This window comes from Canis aureus, chromosome 32 (genome assembly GCF_053574225.1).
Source record: "Canis aureus isolate CA01 chromosome 32, VMU_Caureus_v.1.0, whole genome shotgun sequence".
Taxonomy (NCBI): domain Eukaryota; kingdom Metazoa; phylum Chordata; class Mammalia; order Carnivora; family Canidae; genus Canis; species Canis aureus.
Window position 1 is genome coordinate 11,240,967 of NC_135642.1, and position 16,092 is coordinate 11,257,058.

At 39.0% G+C, this 16,092-nt stretch overlaps 1 protein-coding gene across 1 annotated transcript in view; it reads right to left on the minus strand.

Moving 5' to 3' along the window:
• Positions 1 to 15,639, minus strand: part of LOC144302848 (uncharacterized) — a 308,111-nt gene extending 292,472 nt beyond the window's left edge. The window contains exons 1-3 of the mRNA XM_077880411.1: positions 15,615 to 15,639; positions 14,984 to 15,031; positions 14,093 to 14,172 (exon numbers count right to left, since the gene is read on the minus strand). Of these exons, the coding sequence (XP_077736537.1) occupies positions 14,093 to 14,172; positions 14,984 to 15,031; positions 15,615 to 15,639 (153 nt within the window). The remainder of the gene's footprint in view (positions 1 to 14,092; positions 14,173 to 14,983; positions 15,032 to 15,614) is intronic.
• Between the last annotated feature and the right edge of the window lie 453 nt (positions 15,640 to 16,092).

Sequence of the window (16,092 nt, forward strand, 5' to 3'; positions counted from 1 at the left end):
TGAAGGGAACTAGGAGTGAGTCTCCAAACCTCCTAAAAGGACAGGGAGGAAGGGACGTGTTATCTTCTCCCTCAATTCTAGCTAAGAGTGGGAGGTTCCATGGGACAACTCACTGGAAGGTGTGGAGAATTAGTGCATGGTTCATGAATGGTACAGCTAAGCCACCTGGTATATCTGCCATGTTGGGATTGACCTGTCCTCTCAGTTTGCAGGCCAAGGGATGCATTAATTAGTGTTCCTACCATACACATATAGACTCTATGCCTATAATTCGCTCTCAGAAATAAGGGAAAACCAATGTGCATTTGCTATCAAGAGGTATCATGTGACTCTACCAGCTGATATTTATAAAAGAGTTTACAGTGCCATATAAATACTGAATGGCATTGTTCTTCCACAGGGCTTTCATGGACAAGATAAAAGATAGGCATCTCTCTCTGCCTTTGAGGGCCTTTCCCAGCCCCTTCTCCTTTTGTCCTCCCCATCTATAAGCTATAAGGTATCTGCCCTGAGATCCTGAGATGGCCTTTCCCATTAAGCCCCATCATTATTCATGCTCAATGGAAAGAACTCACTTGAGGTCTGAATCTCCTACAAGCTGTGGGAGTGTCCAATCAAACTCAGCACAATGTAGCCATGATCTCATTATCTACCAGTGGTTTCATTTGAAGAAATGCTTCATTCACTGGAGGGATGGGAAGGTCTGGGGTGTAGGAGGTGTGATTTGCATTCATTGTGGAGCTCTTACTACCTGAAACAAATGAACTGTGTTTCTGTGCTAGACTCTGCCTTTCCCTTTTCCAATTCTGTTTGCACAACATCTCAAAAATCCCAACACAAACAATAGAGATCTCAATTTAAAAACTGCAACTCTGGTTTGAGAGAGCTAAGCCAACATCTAAATCTCCCTGGCCTTTCACAGCACTTAACTGTTTGTGTCAGGTTTGGCATTTGGTTATATTCAATTTAACACATAATTATATCCCTGCTCTTTCATATTTCTTACATTGCTTATGAGCATTCTGCTTTCTTCTTCTCAATAATACAGTAAGTCCCTAGAAGCAAAAACTACTTCGCACCATTCATTGGAGAGCCATATACTTAGCACAGTGTTAAGCCCAGCATACATATGCAATAAATACCCACTTGGTTGAAGAGAATGGAAAGAACCATCAGATTCACCTTCCAATTTACAATGTGATTGATGAGGAAAAGAAGCAAAACCAAATGAGCATTCAGCTTACCCTGCATTTTTCAGTGCTGGAAAGTCATAAGCTTCATCATTGGGCTTCTGACAGAAAAGGTGAGGTATTACTGAGGCTTCAGCGTAGGCATGTTCTGGGCAATGCCTTCTAATGAGAAGCAAGGGTCTGGGTGGCTAGTGACCATGACTCACTGTCAAGTCTACGTGGGAACCTGAGTGGCTAGAATCTCACATGAAAAGTATATCCCAAATGCCAAAAGATGTTCAACCCAGAGGTTCAAGGCAAGCAATTCCTTTACTTTCATTTGACACCTGGGTAGTAATGAGCTAACATTTTACAATGAAATGACAGGATGAACTAGGAGAAAATAATAGTAATAATAAAAATTCTAGGTTAAGATTGCTCTACAAGGCGAACCATATTTCTGACCTCTGCTAGGAAAACTAGCTGTACATCATAATCCCTTTGGCTCATGGTGCTATTGACTAGAAGAGGACAATTTGAAACACCTGAAGGCACCCTCTGATACTTCCTTCTAGGAATATTATTGCTCAAAGAATGATGCATATGTTATCAGAGCATATTTACTATATCAGGGGACTTTCCTCCTATATCGATGCTATCTCCCCTAAAATGAACAAAATTAGCAATATATAGGCCAGACTGTAAAATGAAATCATTGAATACATAGTCAACTAAAAATAAATCAAAGGCAGGGATTGTGATCTATCTGCTATGACTGGCATGAAGGCCAATCTCTTTCCCAGGGCCACCAAATTCACAACTCCAGGGAATACTGCTCACCCTGTAGCCTCAGTAATGGGGTCCCCTGGGCATTTGAGGTGCACAAGCTTTGTATCCTATGCAGTGGCCCTTCTGAATTTTCTACTCCAAATTGTCATTTACTCTTTCTCATGAGCATAGAAACATACCTGACAAACTTGTAAAATATGGGAAAACTTGGAGGAAAGTTATTGAGTCTTGAAATATGTTTTTGCTTTAAATATCCCTGAATATATATTATCTTCTAGAATTACAGGCCTATAGGAACCCTCAGGAGTTATTAAACCCTAGTCTCAATAATGAAAGTTTTACTCATCTAGAAATCACTCTTTCTTAAAAAAAAAAAAAAAGCAAACAATCCTCCTTCCCTTCAAAAACAAAAAATCTAAAAAAGAATTGTTAAAATTCTACTGAATGATGCTATCTTGCCTCTCACCTTTCTTCTACCAGGAAACTCATACACCATCACTATTAAAAAGAGGAGAGAGTGTGAGCAGAGTGGCACAGCAGAAGTGTGCTAGGCCCATAACCCTCAGGTGGATGGATAGAAAAAAGAAGAGGTCGCCATCAAGCATAGTTTCAGGCTTTCTATAATCATCCATAATCTTGTACCATTTGTCAGCACCTTGCTAAGCACCAGGGGACTCAGAGCTGAAATACTCCTCCAGGTTCTCAAAACTTATACTCGCTCCGCCAAGCAGCTTCTCAAAAGGAAAAGACTCAAAAGTTGGCTTGTGCAAGTTTGAGATCCAAACGTATGTGGCAAATATTTAATGTTTTTTTTTTTTTTTTCCAACCACCTTTCTATCCACGGCCAAAAGGAAGCTTCATCTGTCTTTCAGTTAGAGAAATGAATTACGGAGCTTGAAATAGAGACAATCATGTCATCTCAAAAAGCAAGAATGGGAAATCTAAATTCTCAAAAAGATCTTACAAAAAAGGTAGTGAAAGATTTACCACTTTCCTTTTTCCCTTTGAAATGAAATCAATGGCCATTTGGTGTTTAAATGAGAACAAAGACTCTAGGAGAGAAAGGTGAAGGTAAATATTTGTACAAATGTGTCACTGCATTTTACACAATGGACTAACAGTCTTTGAAAGCTGACATGTTTCATATCTACAGGTTTTGGTTTGTTTTTTTTTTTTTTTCATATTTGCTCTCATGAGGCAAGTCTCAGACTGTCAGCCAGCAAAGTGGCTACTGAATAGAGGACACTGAGGGGCATTTTGCCAACATGACCTCAGTAGTATTGACACTGCAATGAAATCGTGAAATGATTAAGGTTCTGCGTTGCTATAATTTCTGCCAAATTATATGACAATGTGTCCCTCAAGGATGTGGTAAATGTTGGTTCAAGATAAAAAAAAAAAAGACAAATATTAGCGTGCTACATAAAGGTACAGTAGACCCCCCCCCCTTATCAACAGAGGATACATTCCAAGACCCCCAGTGGATGCCTGAAACCACAGATAGTAGTGAACCTTATATTATACGATGTTTGACCTATGCATATATACCTACAATAAAGTAAAAGTTATAAATCAGGTACACTAGGAGATTCTCAACAACAACTAATACAAAAAATAGACCAATTACAACATACTGTAATAAAAGTTACATGAATGTGGCCTCTGTCTCAAAATACCTTATTTTACTTAACGTTTTTTCTCCTTGTGATGCTGTGAGATGACTAAATGGCTGTGTGATGGGAGTAGGTGAGGTGAATGGCATAGGCCCTATGATGCAGGCTGCCCATGATTCCATAATTCATCAGAAGGAGGATCATCTGCTTCAGACCCCCAGTTGGCCAGGTTGCTCAAATTGTTTTTTTTTTTAAGATTTTTTAATTTTTTATGAGAGACACAGAGAGGGAGGAGCAGGCTCCATGCAGGGAAGCCTGATGCAGGACTCGATCCCGGGTCTCCAGGATCAGGCCCTGGGCTGAAGGCAGCACTAAACTGCTGAGCCACCCGGGCTACCCTGCTCAAACTGTTAAAGTGAAACCACAGATCTCAAAAGCCAGGATAAGGCAGGACTATTGTACTTTACACAGAGCTTTGTTTCTTAACACGAGCCACCTGGATCCCATCACCAGAGTCTGATTTCACCGGCCTTAATAAGTGCAGCCTGGGCACCACAAGTTTTAAAAACTCTGGTGATTCTAATAAGAAGCTCCAACTGAGAGACTCTGCATTCAAGATTTTCCAGAATGTTTTATGTTCTACTTGGAGCAACCATTAAAATTGGTCTGATCAGTTCATGCTAGATGTTAAAAGCTAGGCCTGCCGAGATATAGGGAAGGAGGGATGGAAAGATAAATAGTAGAAAAAGAAATGTCACTGGGCCCCAACCTGAAATCAGGTAGAAACAAAAGGTGAAGTTTGATGAGTACAGTTCTTGAGCCCTGAAAAAAGTGTTACAGGAGACCTAGCAGAGGTTTAGTGAAAAGCAGTAAGATCTTTAGACAACTGAACATTTGTTCAATATGCAGTAGGAAATATTTGGGAGCAGCTGGCATCCCACCCCCTCCCCAGAACCCCTGGGACCTAGTTACTCTCCTCTGATACCCTAGGCTGGGGATTTTCACACAGGCCTAGAGGCCCAGGGCAGCAGGCCTGTTTGCCGGAGCCCAGAGGAGGGTGAGCGGTGTGCTGGAAGGAAGGAGCCTCCCACTAAACAGCCCCAGGTTCCTGATGGCCAGCAGCAAGGCTGTCCTCACTACCTCCTCCATGGGGCCAGAAACTGCAGGTTTCCCACAAACTCCTTTCTTCATACAAGTTAGGAAGGCTGTGCTCCAACCACCTGACAATGTTGACATTGATAGCCTTCTAGGATCTATAATCTCACGACAAGAAAAATCGAGTTTCTAGGCTAGATAAGGTGTTAACATGTATTTTTTTTTCTGCGAGTAATTATATATTTTGCTGTGAATTCTTTATCACTGGTATTTAATTCCCATGACACAATAATTATGTATATCATTAAACACATTTCACCTTTGAGTCATTTGGTTAAAAATAACTCTATTCAGGGACATTTCATTGTTATAGCTCCTTGAACCAACAGCCTGGTGGTTTGACTACAGGTTTACAAATTGCAGGGAATACTGTTCCAGGTAGCTTCCTCCTGCTAGGGCCTTTGTCTCTGCCTCTCCTTTTCTTTGTCAAAATATATCTGTCAGGGCAAGACTTCTGACATTAATAAAATAAAGAAGTCATCAAAAATTCTCCCCAAAAAACAACTATAACATGAGATAAAATTGTCAAAAACAGCCATTTCAGGGCTTTGGAAACTAAGCAAAGACCCACAACAATCGAGAAGTATTTACTTATTTAAAAAAATGACAAATTTTGGGTACAAAGAATGGAACTCTGTGACCTTCTTGCCTGGGGCTGCTCCCACCATCCCTCCAGCTTCATTTTTCTACCAGAGCAGACAGGGCTGGCTGGAAACCCAGTAGCTTTCCTGCTAGAGAGACTCACTTGTGCCCAGTGGGACTGTCAGTAAAAATAGCAAGACTGGTGGGAAACAAGTGGAGAACTCTTCAGTTCTTTTAGCCTGAGGATTCAGCCATAGCTGGGGTGAGTAGCAGACTAACCAGATAGTTAAAGAAGAGATCCTAGAAATGAGAGCATGATAGGGGGCTGGATAAGACGCCCAGCTGGGTGGGATGTTGCATACACACACAGGGGAGACCCAAGAGGGTCCATACAAAGTAAAATACAGGGCAGACTTAAAAACTGTCTGGGTTGGCTCAAACATCTGCCTTCAGCTCAGGTCATGAATCCCAGGGTCCTGGGATCAAGCCCCACATTGGCTCCCTGCTCAGTGGAAAGTTTGCTTCTCCCCCTCCCTCTGTCCTATTCATGCTCTCTCTCCCTCTCAATAAAATAAATAAAATCATTTAAAAAATAAAATAAAAACATTGTCTTTTGAGATCTGTAACATATGTTGTAGCAAATTATTATTTTTTAATGATTTTATTTATTTATTCATGAGGGACACCAAGAGAGAGGCAGAGACATAGGCAGAGGGAGAAGCAGGCTCCCAATGGGGAGTCTGATATGGGACTCAATCCCAGGACTCTGGGATTATGCTCTGAGCCAAAGGCAGATGTTCATCCACCAAGCTACCCAGAGGCCCTGTTGTAGCAAATTAGATAACAGCAACTGGAAAAAGGATGGGGAAATCAAATGGAGTTATACTGGTATAATCATCTTACGTTATACACAGAAAGGTATTGTATTAATTCAAGATATACTATAGACAGTTAGGTATGTACATTGTAGTCCATAGAGTAACTATTACAGAATAAAGCAAAAGGATAAAGATGAAAGGCCAAGAGAAGACACAAAATGTAACACGAAGCATACATGTATTCAACAAAGTATATGTATTCAAGCCATATAAAAATTCCTACAATTGAGTACTTTAAAAAAAATAGACAAGTAATTCAATAAATATGGGCAAAGACTTCAACAGACATTTCACAAAAAAAAGGTATAAGATGCTCAACATGGTTAGTCATCAAGAAATGCAAAGTAAAACCACAATGAGATATGCTACACACCCACTAGAATGGTTAAAATTAGGAAACCTAAAATGCCAAATATTACATATAACCCTGAATTCCTCTCCTTGGTGTTCACCCAAAAGACATGAAAACATTTGTCCACAAAGTATATTGTATAAGAATGTTCATTGTACCTTTATTCATAAGAGCCCCAAACTAAAAATAACATGATATCCATCAACAGGAAAAACAGATAACAAATTGTAGTGTATTTATATAATAGAATGACTGAACTACAATGACAAAGGAATAAACCAGTGATACATGCAAGAACATGGATGAATCTTGAAGACAATGTGCTAAGAGAGTCAGGGGAAGACAGACACAAAAGAATCCCACTGTATGATTCCATTGATGTGAATTTCAAGAACAAGCAAATATGCAAAGCTAATTTGGGGGAATAAATCAGAAAGAGGCTGACTTTCTGAGGGTGGTGATTTAACTGAGAAGGAGCATAAGAAAATTCTCTAGACTGATTCTCTAGACAGAATTGTCTCAACTCAGATGTATAAATTTGTCAAAATTTAAGATTTGTTCATTTTACTATAATTACCTTTACATACACTTCAACAAAAATACCCCCAAAATGCTTATATGACATTTTTCCTGTCTTGCTCTATTTCACTGACAGTGATTTCCCCTCAAAGCTTATAAGGAAGAAAGGTATAGAGATGATGGCACAGTTTTTCTCAGCTCCCAGCCTTGGATATGCTTTTCAGCTCTAAGCTGTGGTCATCCCCAAATTCTGAAATAAAGGGACTTTCCAACCAGAAAAGAATGAGTACATTCATGATCAATCCACCAAAAGCTAACATGCTAGCAGGTGTCTGCTTGAACACAAAGAACAAAGCAAGATTCCATATCTGGTATTCTTCCTGCCTAGTTGATAACCCGATTTTAGTGTAAGACATAGGACTTGGAAGCCATAAATCTGAAACCTCAAATTTTAAATCAACAGATTATTCTTATTGGGAATAAGATTCATGTCGATAACAACCATGGAGCTTGGAAGAGAAATCTGCCCACCATTCTCCTCCTAAACTTAGCTAAAAATATGTTTTTAAAATTCTTATGTCTAGTCAACTATGAAAATGGGAGCATGGGCACTCCATTGTGACTTAAACAGATTTGAAAACTACAAGTATTAAGATAATTAAGAAAGCAATCAATTACCCAGAATTCACTCAAAGTGTTGTTAAAGAACTGAGCCAACCATTGGTTGCTGATTTGCTAAGGACTCAGAAACCAGGACGAAAACAACAGCAAGAAGGTAGTCACATTTATGGTAAAATAGTCATAACTCCTATAGTTTTCAGAGTAAATTCAAGGCTTTCAGTAGGATACTAACAAAAACAAGTGCAGGAAATCAGAGTGTACAAGGAGAGCATCTACTTACTTACATCCTTCTATTGGTAAAAGCCAGCCTCTAATCCAGGCACATTTCTCAGCAATTATCTTTAAAAAATAATGTTAGAGAGTTTGGGTGTGCTGGACAGAAAACATTTCACCTTTAAAATGAAAGAATTATCAATGACTGGGGTGGGGGAAATCAAGCACAATTAAGAATATGGTCTAAAAGTCTGATATATCTAAGTTCAAATTCTAGCTCTGTCCTCTAACTATGTGACCCTATGTAAGTTACTCATACTCTGTATTTTGATTCCCTGATTAGCAAAATGAGAAGAGCAGTAATTTCATGAGGACCCTGCAAACATTACATTTGATGATATATATACATTGTTGAAATAACTTTCTAGGTCAAGATGCTCCTGCCCAGGGTGCCACATTTGCAAACCAAAACTTAGGTACCTTTTGTGTCCCTATAAACACTGCTTGACCAAAAATGCTGAATGTCCAGCCAGCCAATCCCCAAACATGAAGCCATTTCTGGGGCCTTCTCAATCAATCTGATATTCTCTACTTGTCTCTTCCTTGTTCTTTATATGTCCTATAAAAGCTTCCTGCCTTTCACCCCAGTAAGCAGGCCTCTGAAAGAAGACCATCTGCTTCATGAGGTATTAAAATTTATTTGTATCACCTACACTGTCTTCTTTAACCCTTTTTTAACAGTTTTTGATGACAAGGAATGAGAGCCAAAGCTGATTAACGGTCTGCAGAAAGAGGTGCACAGGTGAGATGCCTACTAAACCCTTTGACTTCACTGTTCCTCTTGTCCTTTCCAAGGGCCATGGATAAGACACTCTCAGATTTGAGCTCTACTTCTTTCATGTAACTTTCTGATCCAAATAAATTTTATTTAAAATAATAATACATACACATATATACAGAGAGTGTATGTGTGTGTGTTCCCAGAAAGGTCCTGGAATCCCCAAAAGATGCCAGGGTTTGTTAAATTTCCCAGAAATGTTCTGGGATTGCATAAAGGTCCTGAGATAATCATACTGGGAGTCCACAATGGGTGGCAGCCACTAGGGGACTCAACAAAACCTCATAGTAAATCCATAGCATAAACCACTGAAGGACGTGGGGGAATAAATTGAGACAAGAAATTCAGATTGTTTTGCCCAACAAAATCAAAATCCAAGTAGGTACAAGTCAGACTATAAAAAGCCATCAGGGGAAAAAAAAGCCATCAGGGCATCTGCCACTCTAAAGAAATCTTCTTATGAAAGATATAATATAGATCGACTGCCAATGGGAATCTCAGAAGCCAAAGCCATAAAACTTATAGGCACAAGTCACTCACTTGAAAGCTGTTAGAGCACTCTTGCCACCAAATTCTAAGATTCCCATGCTTGGATAAGTTGGTCATGGAATGGTTAGATTGACACTAGGTCACATGCCAACCTCCAGAAAATCTCCTTGCAATGAGGTATGCTCTAAAGCACCACAAAATCCCCAACTCAGCGGCACATTCCTCTTATTTAGTAATTTGATTCTGAATAACCCCAGGCTTCGCTAAAAAAAAAAAAAAAAAAAAAAAAAGGATCTTCAAGTTTCAAAGACTTGAGCACTCCTCCTTCCAACACACCTGCTTATTTTATGTTTAAGAACTGTGGCCTCAGAAGGTTTGGCTATCTAAAACAATGGCAAGAATCTTACTAAGACAACCTAGAATTTACAATGGCCTTGAAGAGGAGCATTCCCATTAGACAAAGTATTCTTTTAAGAAGTGCATTTGAAAGCAAGAGTTCTTGAATCAACAAACAGAATAGGATACCTATTTTAAGTGAAAAGTTGAAGACTCCAAAAGGCATCAAGATTCCAAAATAGTTTCATTGGAAGATTCACTGAAAAAGGCTAACGAAAAGTTAAAGACACAAGGGGTACCACAAATGAACAACTATATAAGACTGACATGACTCTTCTACTGCCCCATCCTCCTTCACTTGAGTATTCATTCTACTAACCCTCTATCTGAATTGCCTTTCCACTCTAAAGAGACCACAAGACTATAAACAAAAAATCCGCCAAATTAGTGGCTTTAAGACTGTGACAGCTCCAAGCCCAGAAACCTAAAAGGCCTGGGCCTCCCCCATTGCACTCTTCTAAGGGTCAGTCATTAAGGACTTGCTTAGTATAATGTGCTCAAGAAGACCCATATTTTTAACTAAACCTCTTGGTCAAGAAGAGTGGTCAAGAAGATGATCAAAAGTGGAGACTGCTACAATAACTTCCTAGGCCCAAGATAGAGGTGCTCCTGCGTGAGGTGCCACATTAGCAAACCAAAACCTAGATAATTGTCATGTCCCTGTAAATGTTCTACTTGACCAGAAATGCAGTGTATCCAGATAGTCAATCTCCAAATATCAAGCCAACTCTGATTCTTCTCATCTCAAACAAGTCGACTCTGGGGCTCTAGCCAATGAGCTATTTTCTATTAGTCTCTTCCTTCTTCTTTATTCTTTATCCCATAAAAGCTTCCTGCTTTTCCATTCCATTTTGTTATTCTCCAAAGGAGACTGCCCACTTCATGAAGTGTCAAAGTATGTTCGTATCACTTGAATTGTCTTCTCTGATCATTTTTTAACAACATATAGAGTGCCCAGCATGACTACTGAAGGATAATAATTCTTCAGTAAAACTATTATTATAGTGTCCTTTTACAAAGCTATGAAATGAAAAAGAGTAATTTAAGGATAACATTTTATCAATGTTCCGGTTTTTATTCCAAATAATTTTCTTAAATTATTGTGCTTTTTATATCACATACATAGTGTCATCATATGTTTAGCTGAGAAAATGACTCTTAGGCTATATGACAACAATAAACACCCCTTTTATATTTTATAATTACCATTTTATAGTTACTGATGAGGGAACATCTTCTGACTTCTTGAGAAATCTGTTGATCAAAATATCCCTCATAAAGGAACTGATAATGACCAGAGAGAAGTAAAGTATACAGCTGCTGCACCTGATGGATCAGTTCACAATGCTCTTACATTGGTTGATGAGACATGAAGATAGTTTTAGTTTCTTTCCTAGCAATGGAAGTTCTAAGAATTCTTTATGAAAAGGCTTTGTTTTATTCCCTGCAATATAAGAGAATAGCTGTGGCAGATATCCAGGGACTTTTCACTCCAGCAAGTTCTGACATATTTCAACTGCCTTAAAAGAATCTATGGTAAGGTCAGGTTCCCCAGGAAATAGACTCTGAGCCTGTGAAATTGCATGCCAGAGCTTTCCTGGGGGACTACATTTAGGAATGGATCAAGACAGAGGCTATGATTTACACACAGCTGAAGCCCTAGCTAATCTATGGAGAGCTCTGGGGCAGGGATGGCCCTCCAGAGTCCTTCTGCTTTGGAGCACATGGACCAGCCACTGGTTGGGGATACAGGCTGGTCCCTGAGGAGGGTGCATGGCCTTAGGAAGGCAGCACTGGTGGCCATGGGCAACTCTTGGAGAAGAATCAATGCTTCAATCCTCTGAAGTAATGAATATCTCAGTACTCATGTGGGATCCAAATGGAGCACCTCCACTTCCACTCCACAGCCTCAGAAATCATGAATCTACCTGTCCCTGAGACTGACCAACTACACTGCCATAGCCGATGACTTACATAAATATTAAAATAAACTGAAGCATCTTTTGTTGCTGTTCTCCTTGCTGCTAGTTTTAGCTTATCTTTGACTCTGGGGAAGACTGGAACTTGCACTCCCTAAACTAAACTAAATCTATCTTTTTACCAGGATCCTCGGTGCTATTTAGTATGGACCAGAAGGTATTTCTGCATCTGAGGAAGAATACATTTCGATATCCGTAGAAATATCCACACTGCTCCTTTTGGTTTAGGAGAAGACTTCCTAAAGTGGATAAACTATGATCTCAGAGTTTGGATTTTTTAAATTGAAGCTCTGTTTGTTGATACAGCTGAGAGTGATTTGTGTGTATGTGTCTAGGGAGGAGTGAACTGAATTTATTGCCACCATGGGCAAAATACACTGGTTTCTGCTCCTGAACTGAAATTTAACAAATACATTTTTACATATTACTGAAGCCACATGCTGGTGTGTGACCTGGGGCACAAAGCCTGTGAAGGTGGTTAACTAGATTCTGAGGCAGAGAGAGAGGAGAACAGCCTATCCATCTCTGGTATGTAAGGGTGGTGCCCAAGCAGGCAGGCAGATGGTTGTTCTGTCCCAGAAAACAGCTGCTTTGGAATTTCTGTGGTTAGGTATTTGGGGGAGAGCTGATAAAGTAGAGAAGATATAAAGGATAAAGTGAAGGGAAAGAGAAAGAAGAGGAGGATTACTGAGAAAGAGATAAAGAACAAAGGAAAGAATGTTTTCCCCTCCTTTGGTGGATAATTAGATAAATTTTAACTCAAATAAAAAAGGAGGAGGGTAGCATAGGATGATTACTCCCCCATCACCACATCCTCTGCCCCATTGCAAGCTGCATTTGACAATGTAATGATGACGATGATGATGATGGTGATGGAAGTGGAAGAAGATGAATAGAAGGAGGAACAGGAGGTTAAAAAGAAAGAGAGAGAGAGAGAGAGAGAGAGAGAGAAGGAGGAGAAGATTCAAAACCAAAACCACAGCTGAAACAGGAAATAGAGGATGTTTGCCTCATGAGTCCATGAGCTTGCCTCAAGGTCTTGCCTGTTGGAAAAGTTCTTTTGAAAATTTGCAAACCTCTGCTCAAAAGCTTTGAAGAAATGAAGATTCAAGTTAAAGCATCTGGTTTGGTAGAAAAAGGATAAAAATATCTGTTTCAAGCCCCACCTTGGCCATTTATTAGCTGCTTAATTTGGGATCCATGATTAATTAATCTCCCCAAGCCTTACCCATGGAGCACAGAGACTTGATATAAAAATCAATCAATAAATGTATGTAACAATGTTTTGTACTCCATATGGTGCTACACAAATTTAATCCCAGGTGTTTTCAGAGATAATGCATTTTTGCAACTAATTTCTGAATCAATAAGAATACAGGTTTTTTTTTTTTTTTTATTTACTTTGTTGCACACTACTTGAAGAAGCATCTTAAATTTCTTTCATCTTGGGGCACCGGGGTGGTTGAGCACCTGCATTCCACTCAGGTTGTGATCCCGGGATCCTGGGATTGAGTCCCACATCGGGCTCCCTGCACGGAGCCTGCTTCTCCCTCTGCCGGTGTCTCTGCCTCTCTCTCTCTCTCTCTCTCTCTCTCTCTCTCTCTGTGTGTGTATCTCTCATGAATAAATAAATAAAATCTTTAAAAAATAAAAATAAATGAATTTCTTTCATCTCTTAGTCGCTGAGATAATACTTCCTCTCTTAGGCACTAAGCAGTGGTGGACATTCATTGAAGCAAATTGTGAGATGACTGGTAAACTTTAAATTTTATTTAAGAGGCAGGCATTTACTGAATTCAAGCTGTCCTTACATTTTATGTCAATAAAACTAAATCTCCTTTGGAAATCTCTATCAAAAAGTATGTGTTCATTTAAGTGAAGGTTCTAAGGCAACATAAGATACCTTTTTGAATGGTATCCAAATTTCTTTTGAATCATCAAAGATTCATTAGGGAAAGCTTTATCACTGTGAAAAACATATTTGGATTATTTCAACTCTTTCAGAGCTGGTCGTGAGCAGATATGGGAGCTTTAGTCAATGCAAAGATTTCATTCCTTATTGTAGGAGATAGCTAAGAGTTTCCTGTAGCCACTGTCCTCTAGAGAAAAACAGAACCCAAAGAGGTAGTCATGTGCACATTTTCATTTGCCCCGCAGCTGAACTTTTCCTTCTCAGTGTTTGGGCATCACCTGGGGCAGATAAGTGTCACTTCTTTGCATTTATGTGTGTGTGCACACATTTTCCACAATCCTCCATCTTGTTTCTTTGCCTCAGCGTTCAATATTTCTGAAAGACCCAGAATTCAATACTCATAGTTAAGTGGTTAATCACAAAAAACTTCTCAAGTTTCTCAATCCCCTTTCTCTTCCTCCTGATATATTTGCTTTTTTTTTAGAAGGCCGTTAAGAAAGATATTGTGCTCAACAAAGACAACAGCCAGATCATCAACACACCAAAAAATAAAAATAAAAAATAAAAAAGGTCAAAATCTTGCTTACATGGATCCATGTGAAAGAAGAATGACATCTGGATGCTATAAAGTAGATTTCATTTGCTGGTAAAATGTCTCCTGGTTTCTCTATTACAGAACCATAAAGTAAGAGATGCTGTTAAAACCCATCCATACTCCAGAGCAAATCTACGTCTATGCTTTAACCTGCTTGAAGTGAAATATTAACAAGGACAGAAGATTTGGTATCCTTAGTGCTGAAAATTCAGAGCAGTGAGAAGTCATGGTCACTATTAATCACAAAAGGTTATTTCTTTCCATATGGAATAAATTCTAAGAAATTTTATTTTTTATTTTCAAGCCTCATGAATTATACTGAGAATAAAAGAAAAAGAATCTCCTAAGATTCCAAGTAATCTGAAAAATCCATTTGTATGACAGCATAAAGACTGATCAAAGCTCTTTTCTCCCTCCAAGGCTCTGGTCAATGCTCACATCTTGAGATGTCTGAGGACTCCAAACGTGTCATCCTGAGACAGTGATCTGCACCTGATTTTGCACTTACAAAGCTGACTCAATATACATAAGCATATTTTGCTGTAAGGTAAGGTCTGATGTAAGCACACATGGAATTATTCTATTTGTAGTTCCTGCCTTTGGGGAATGAGCATTCTATAGCAGGAAGTCTGTACATGCTTCTGTGCTGGTGTCTACACCAGCTGCTACAGCTGTTGCCTCAGTCTGAAAAGTTCCCCATCCTCCAATTCTCAGCTTATTGAAATGTTTTAAGTTTTACTCAAATACCATCTCCTCTCTGGAGATCTCTCTTACTCTCCACAATTAGAATGAATTGTTCCTCTTCTACACCCTCTGCAATATATTATCTGTCCTTCTGTTTTGCTCCCGTCTATCCTTCCTTTTCTTATAGTTAGTTCCATACCTATGGTTCCTTTTCTCAAGCAGAAATTCATAAAGGCTTCTGAGTGTCCTAGATAAAATCAGACAGACAGAAGTAAAACTTAGTTTGAACCAAATTATGTTGGCTCTCATATGTAAGTTATATTTTGTTCAAGAAGATTAAAAAATACCTTTTGATTTCACATCCAGAATTTTCCAGGAAAACATTTTTCATGTCTTCTGACCTTACTTTGTTTTCATGCTGTAATGAGGACATTTCAAAGATCAAGAATACAAAGCCTTGCCTGACTTGAGAGTTGCCCATAGCACAGGCATCAAACAGGGATTCTGTTATATGTATCTCAGAAAGCCAAAGGCAAGACTCTAACCCAAAGGCCGGCAATTTAGAGATGCTCGCTTTATTCTAGTCCTCTGGCTATGACAGAGGAAAGCTTCCTACTCCCGGCATTTCATAATGAACTCCTCCTACAAGTATGGAACAGATTGTTGCCCCAAAATCAACCCTTCAAATATCACACTCCAATCCAACTACAAGAAGCAGCACCTGGAAGATTAACACATCACAAAAAATACTTGAGTGTTGTATCATATCGCAAACATCAAAAATGTAGGGCTATGCAAAGACTAGAGTGGAAAAAGGAGAGAAGACCAACCAGCCACCACCTCCTCCTCACTCATGTCCCCAGGATTCTTACTTTCCCAGAATTTTTCTCAAATAATTTCTTTGTATTCCTAAAAGGGAAAATTAAAACAGAAAATTACATGAAATAGGTTCATGAGACATGTTATCCTTATTTATCTGTGTGCTTGCTAGCCTTATAATCATCATCCTGAGGGTGAAGGGTGACTCTAGAATATAATATCAGAGAGATCACAAAAACTGAGATGCACAAGTACATGCATCTTCCCTAGAGACAAAATACACTATTTTACTCAATAATTTTAAGAAAATAAGTCAGAAAAAAAGGAATCTTTAGAAACAAAAACAATCTTTACAGCTGTAATTCAACTCTTTAGAGTTTTAGAAACAAAAACAATCTTTAAACAGTGTTAATTCAACTCTTAACCTTCCATGACACTGTCCTCAAGTTAAAGGTGACCAGATGGCTAATTTGGTAGCAATTTTAAGAA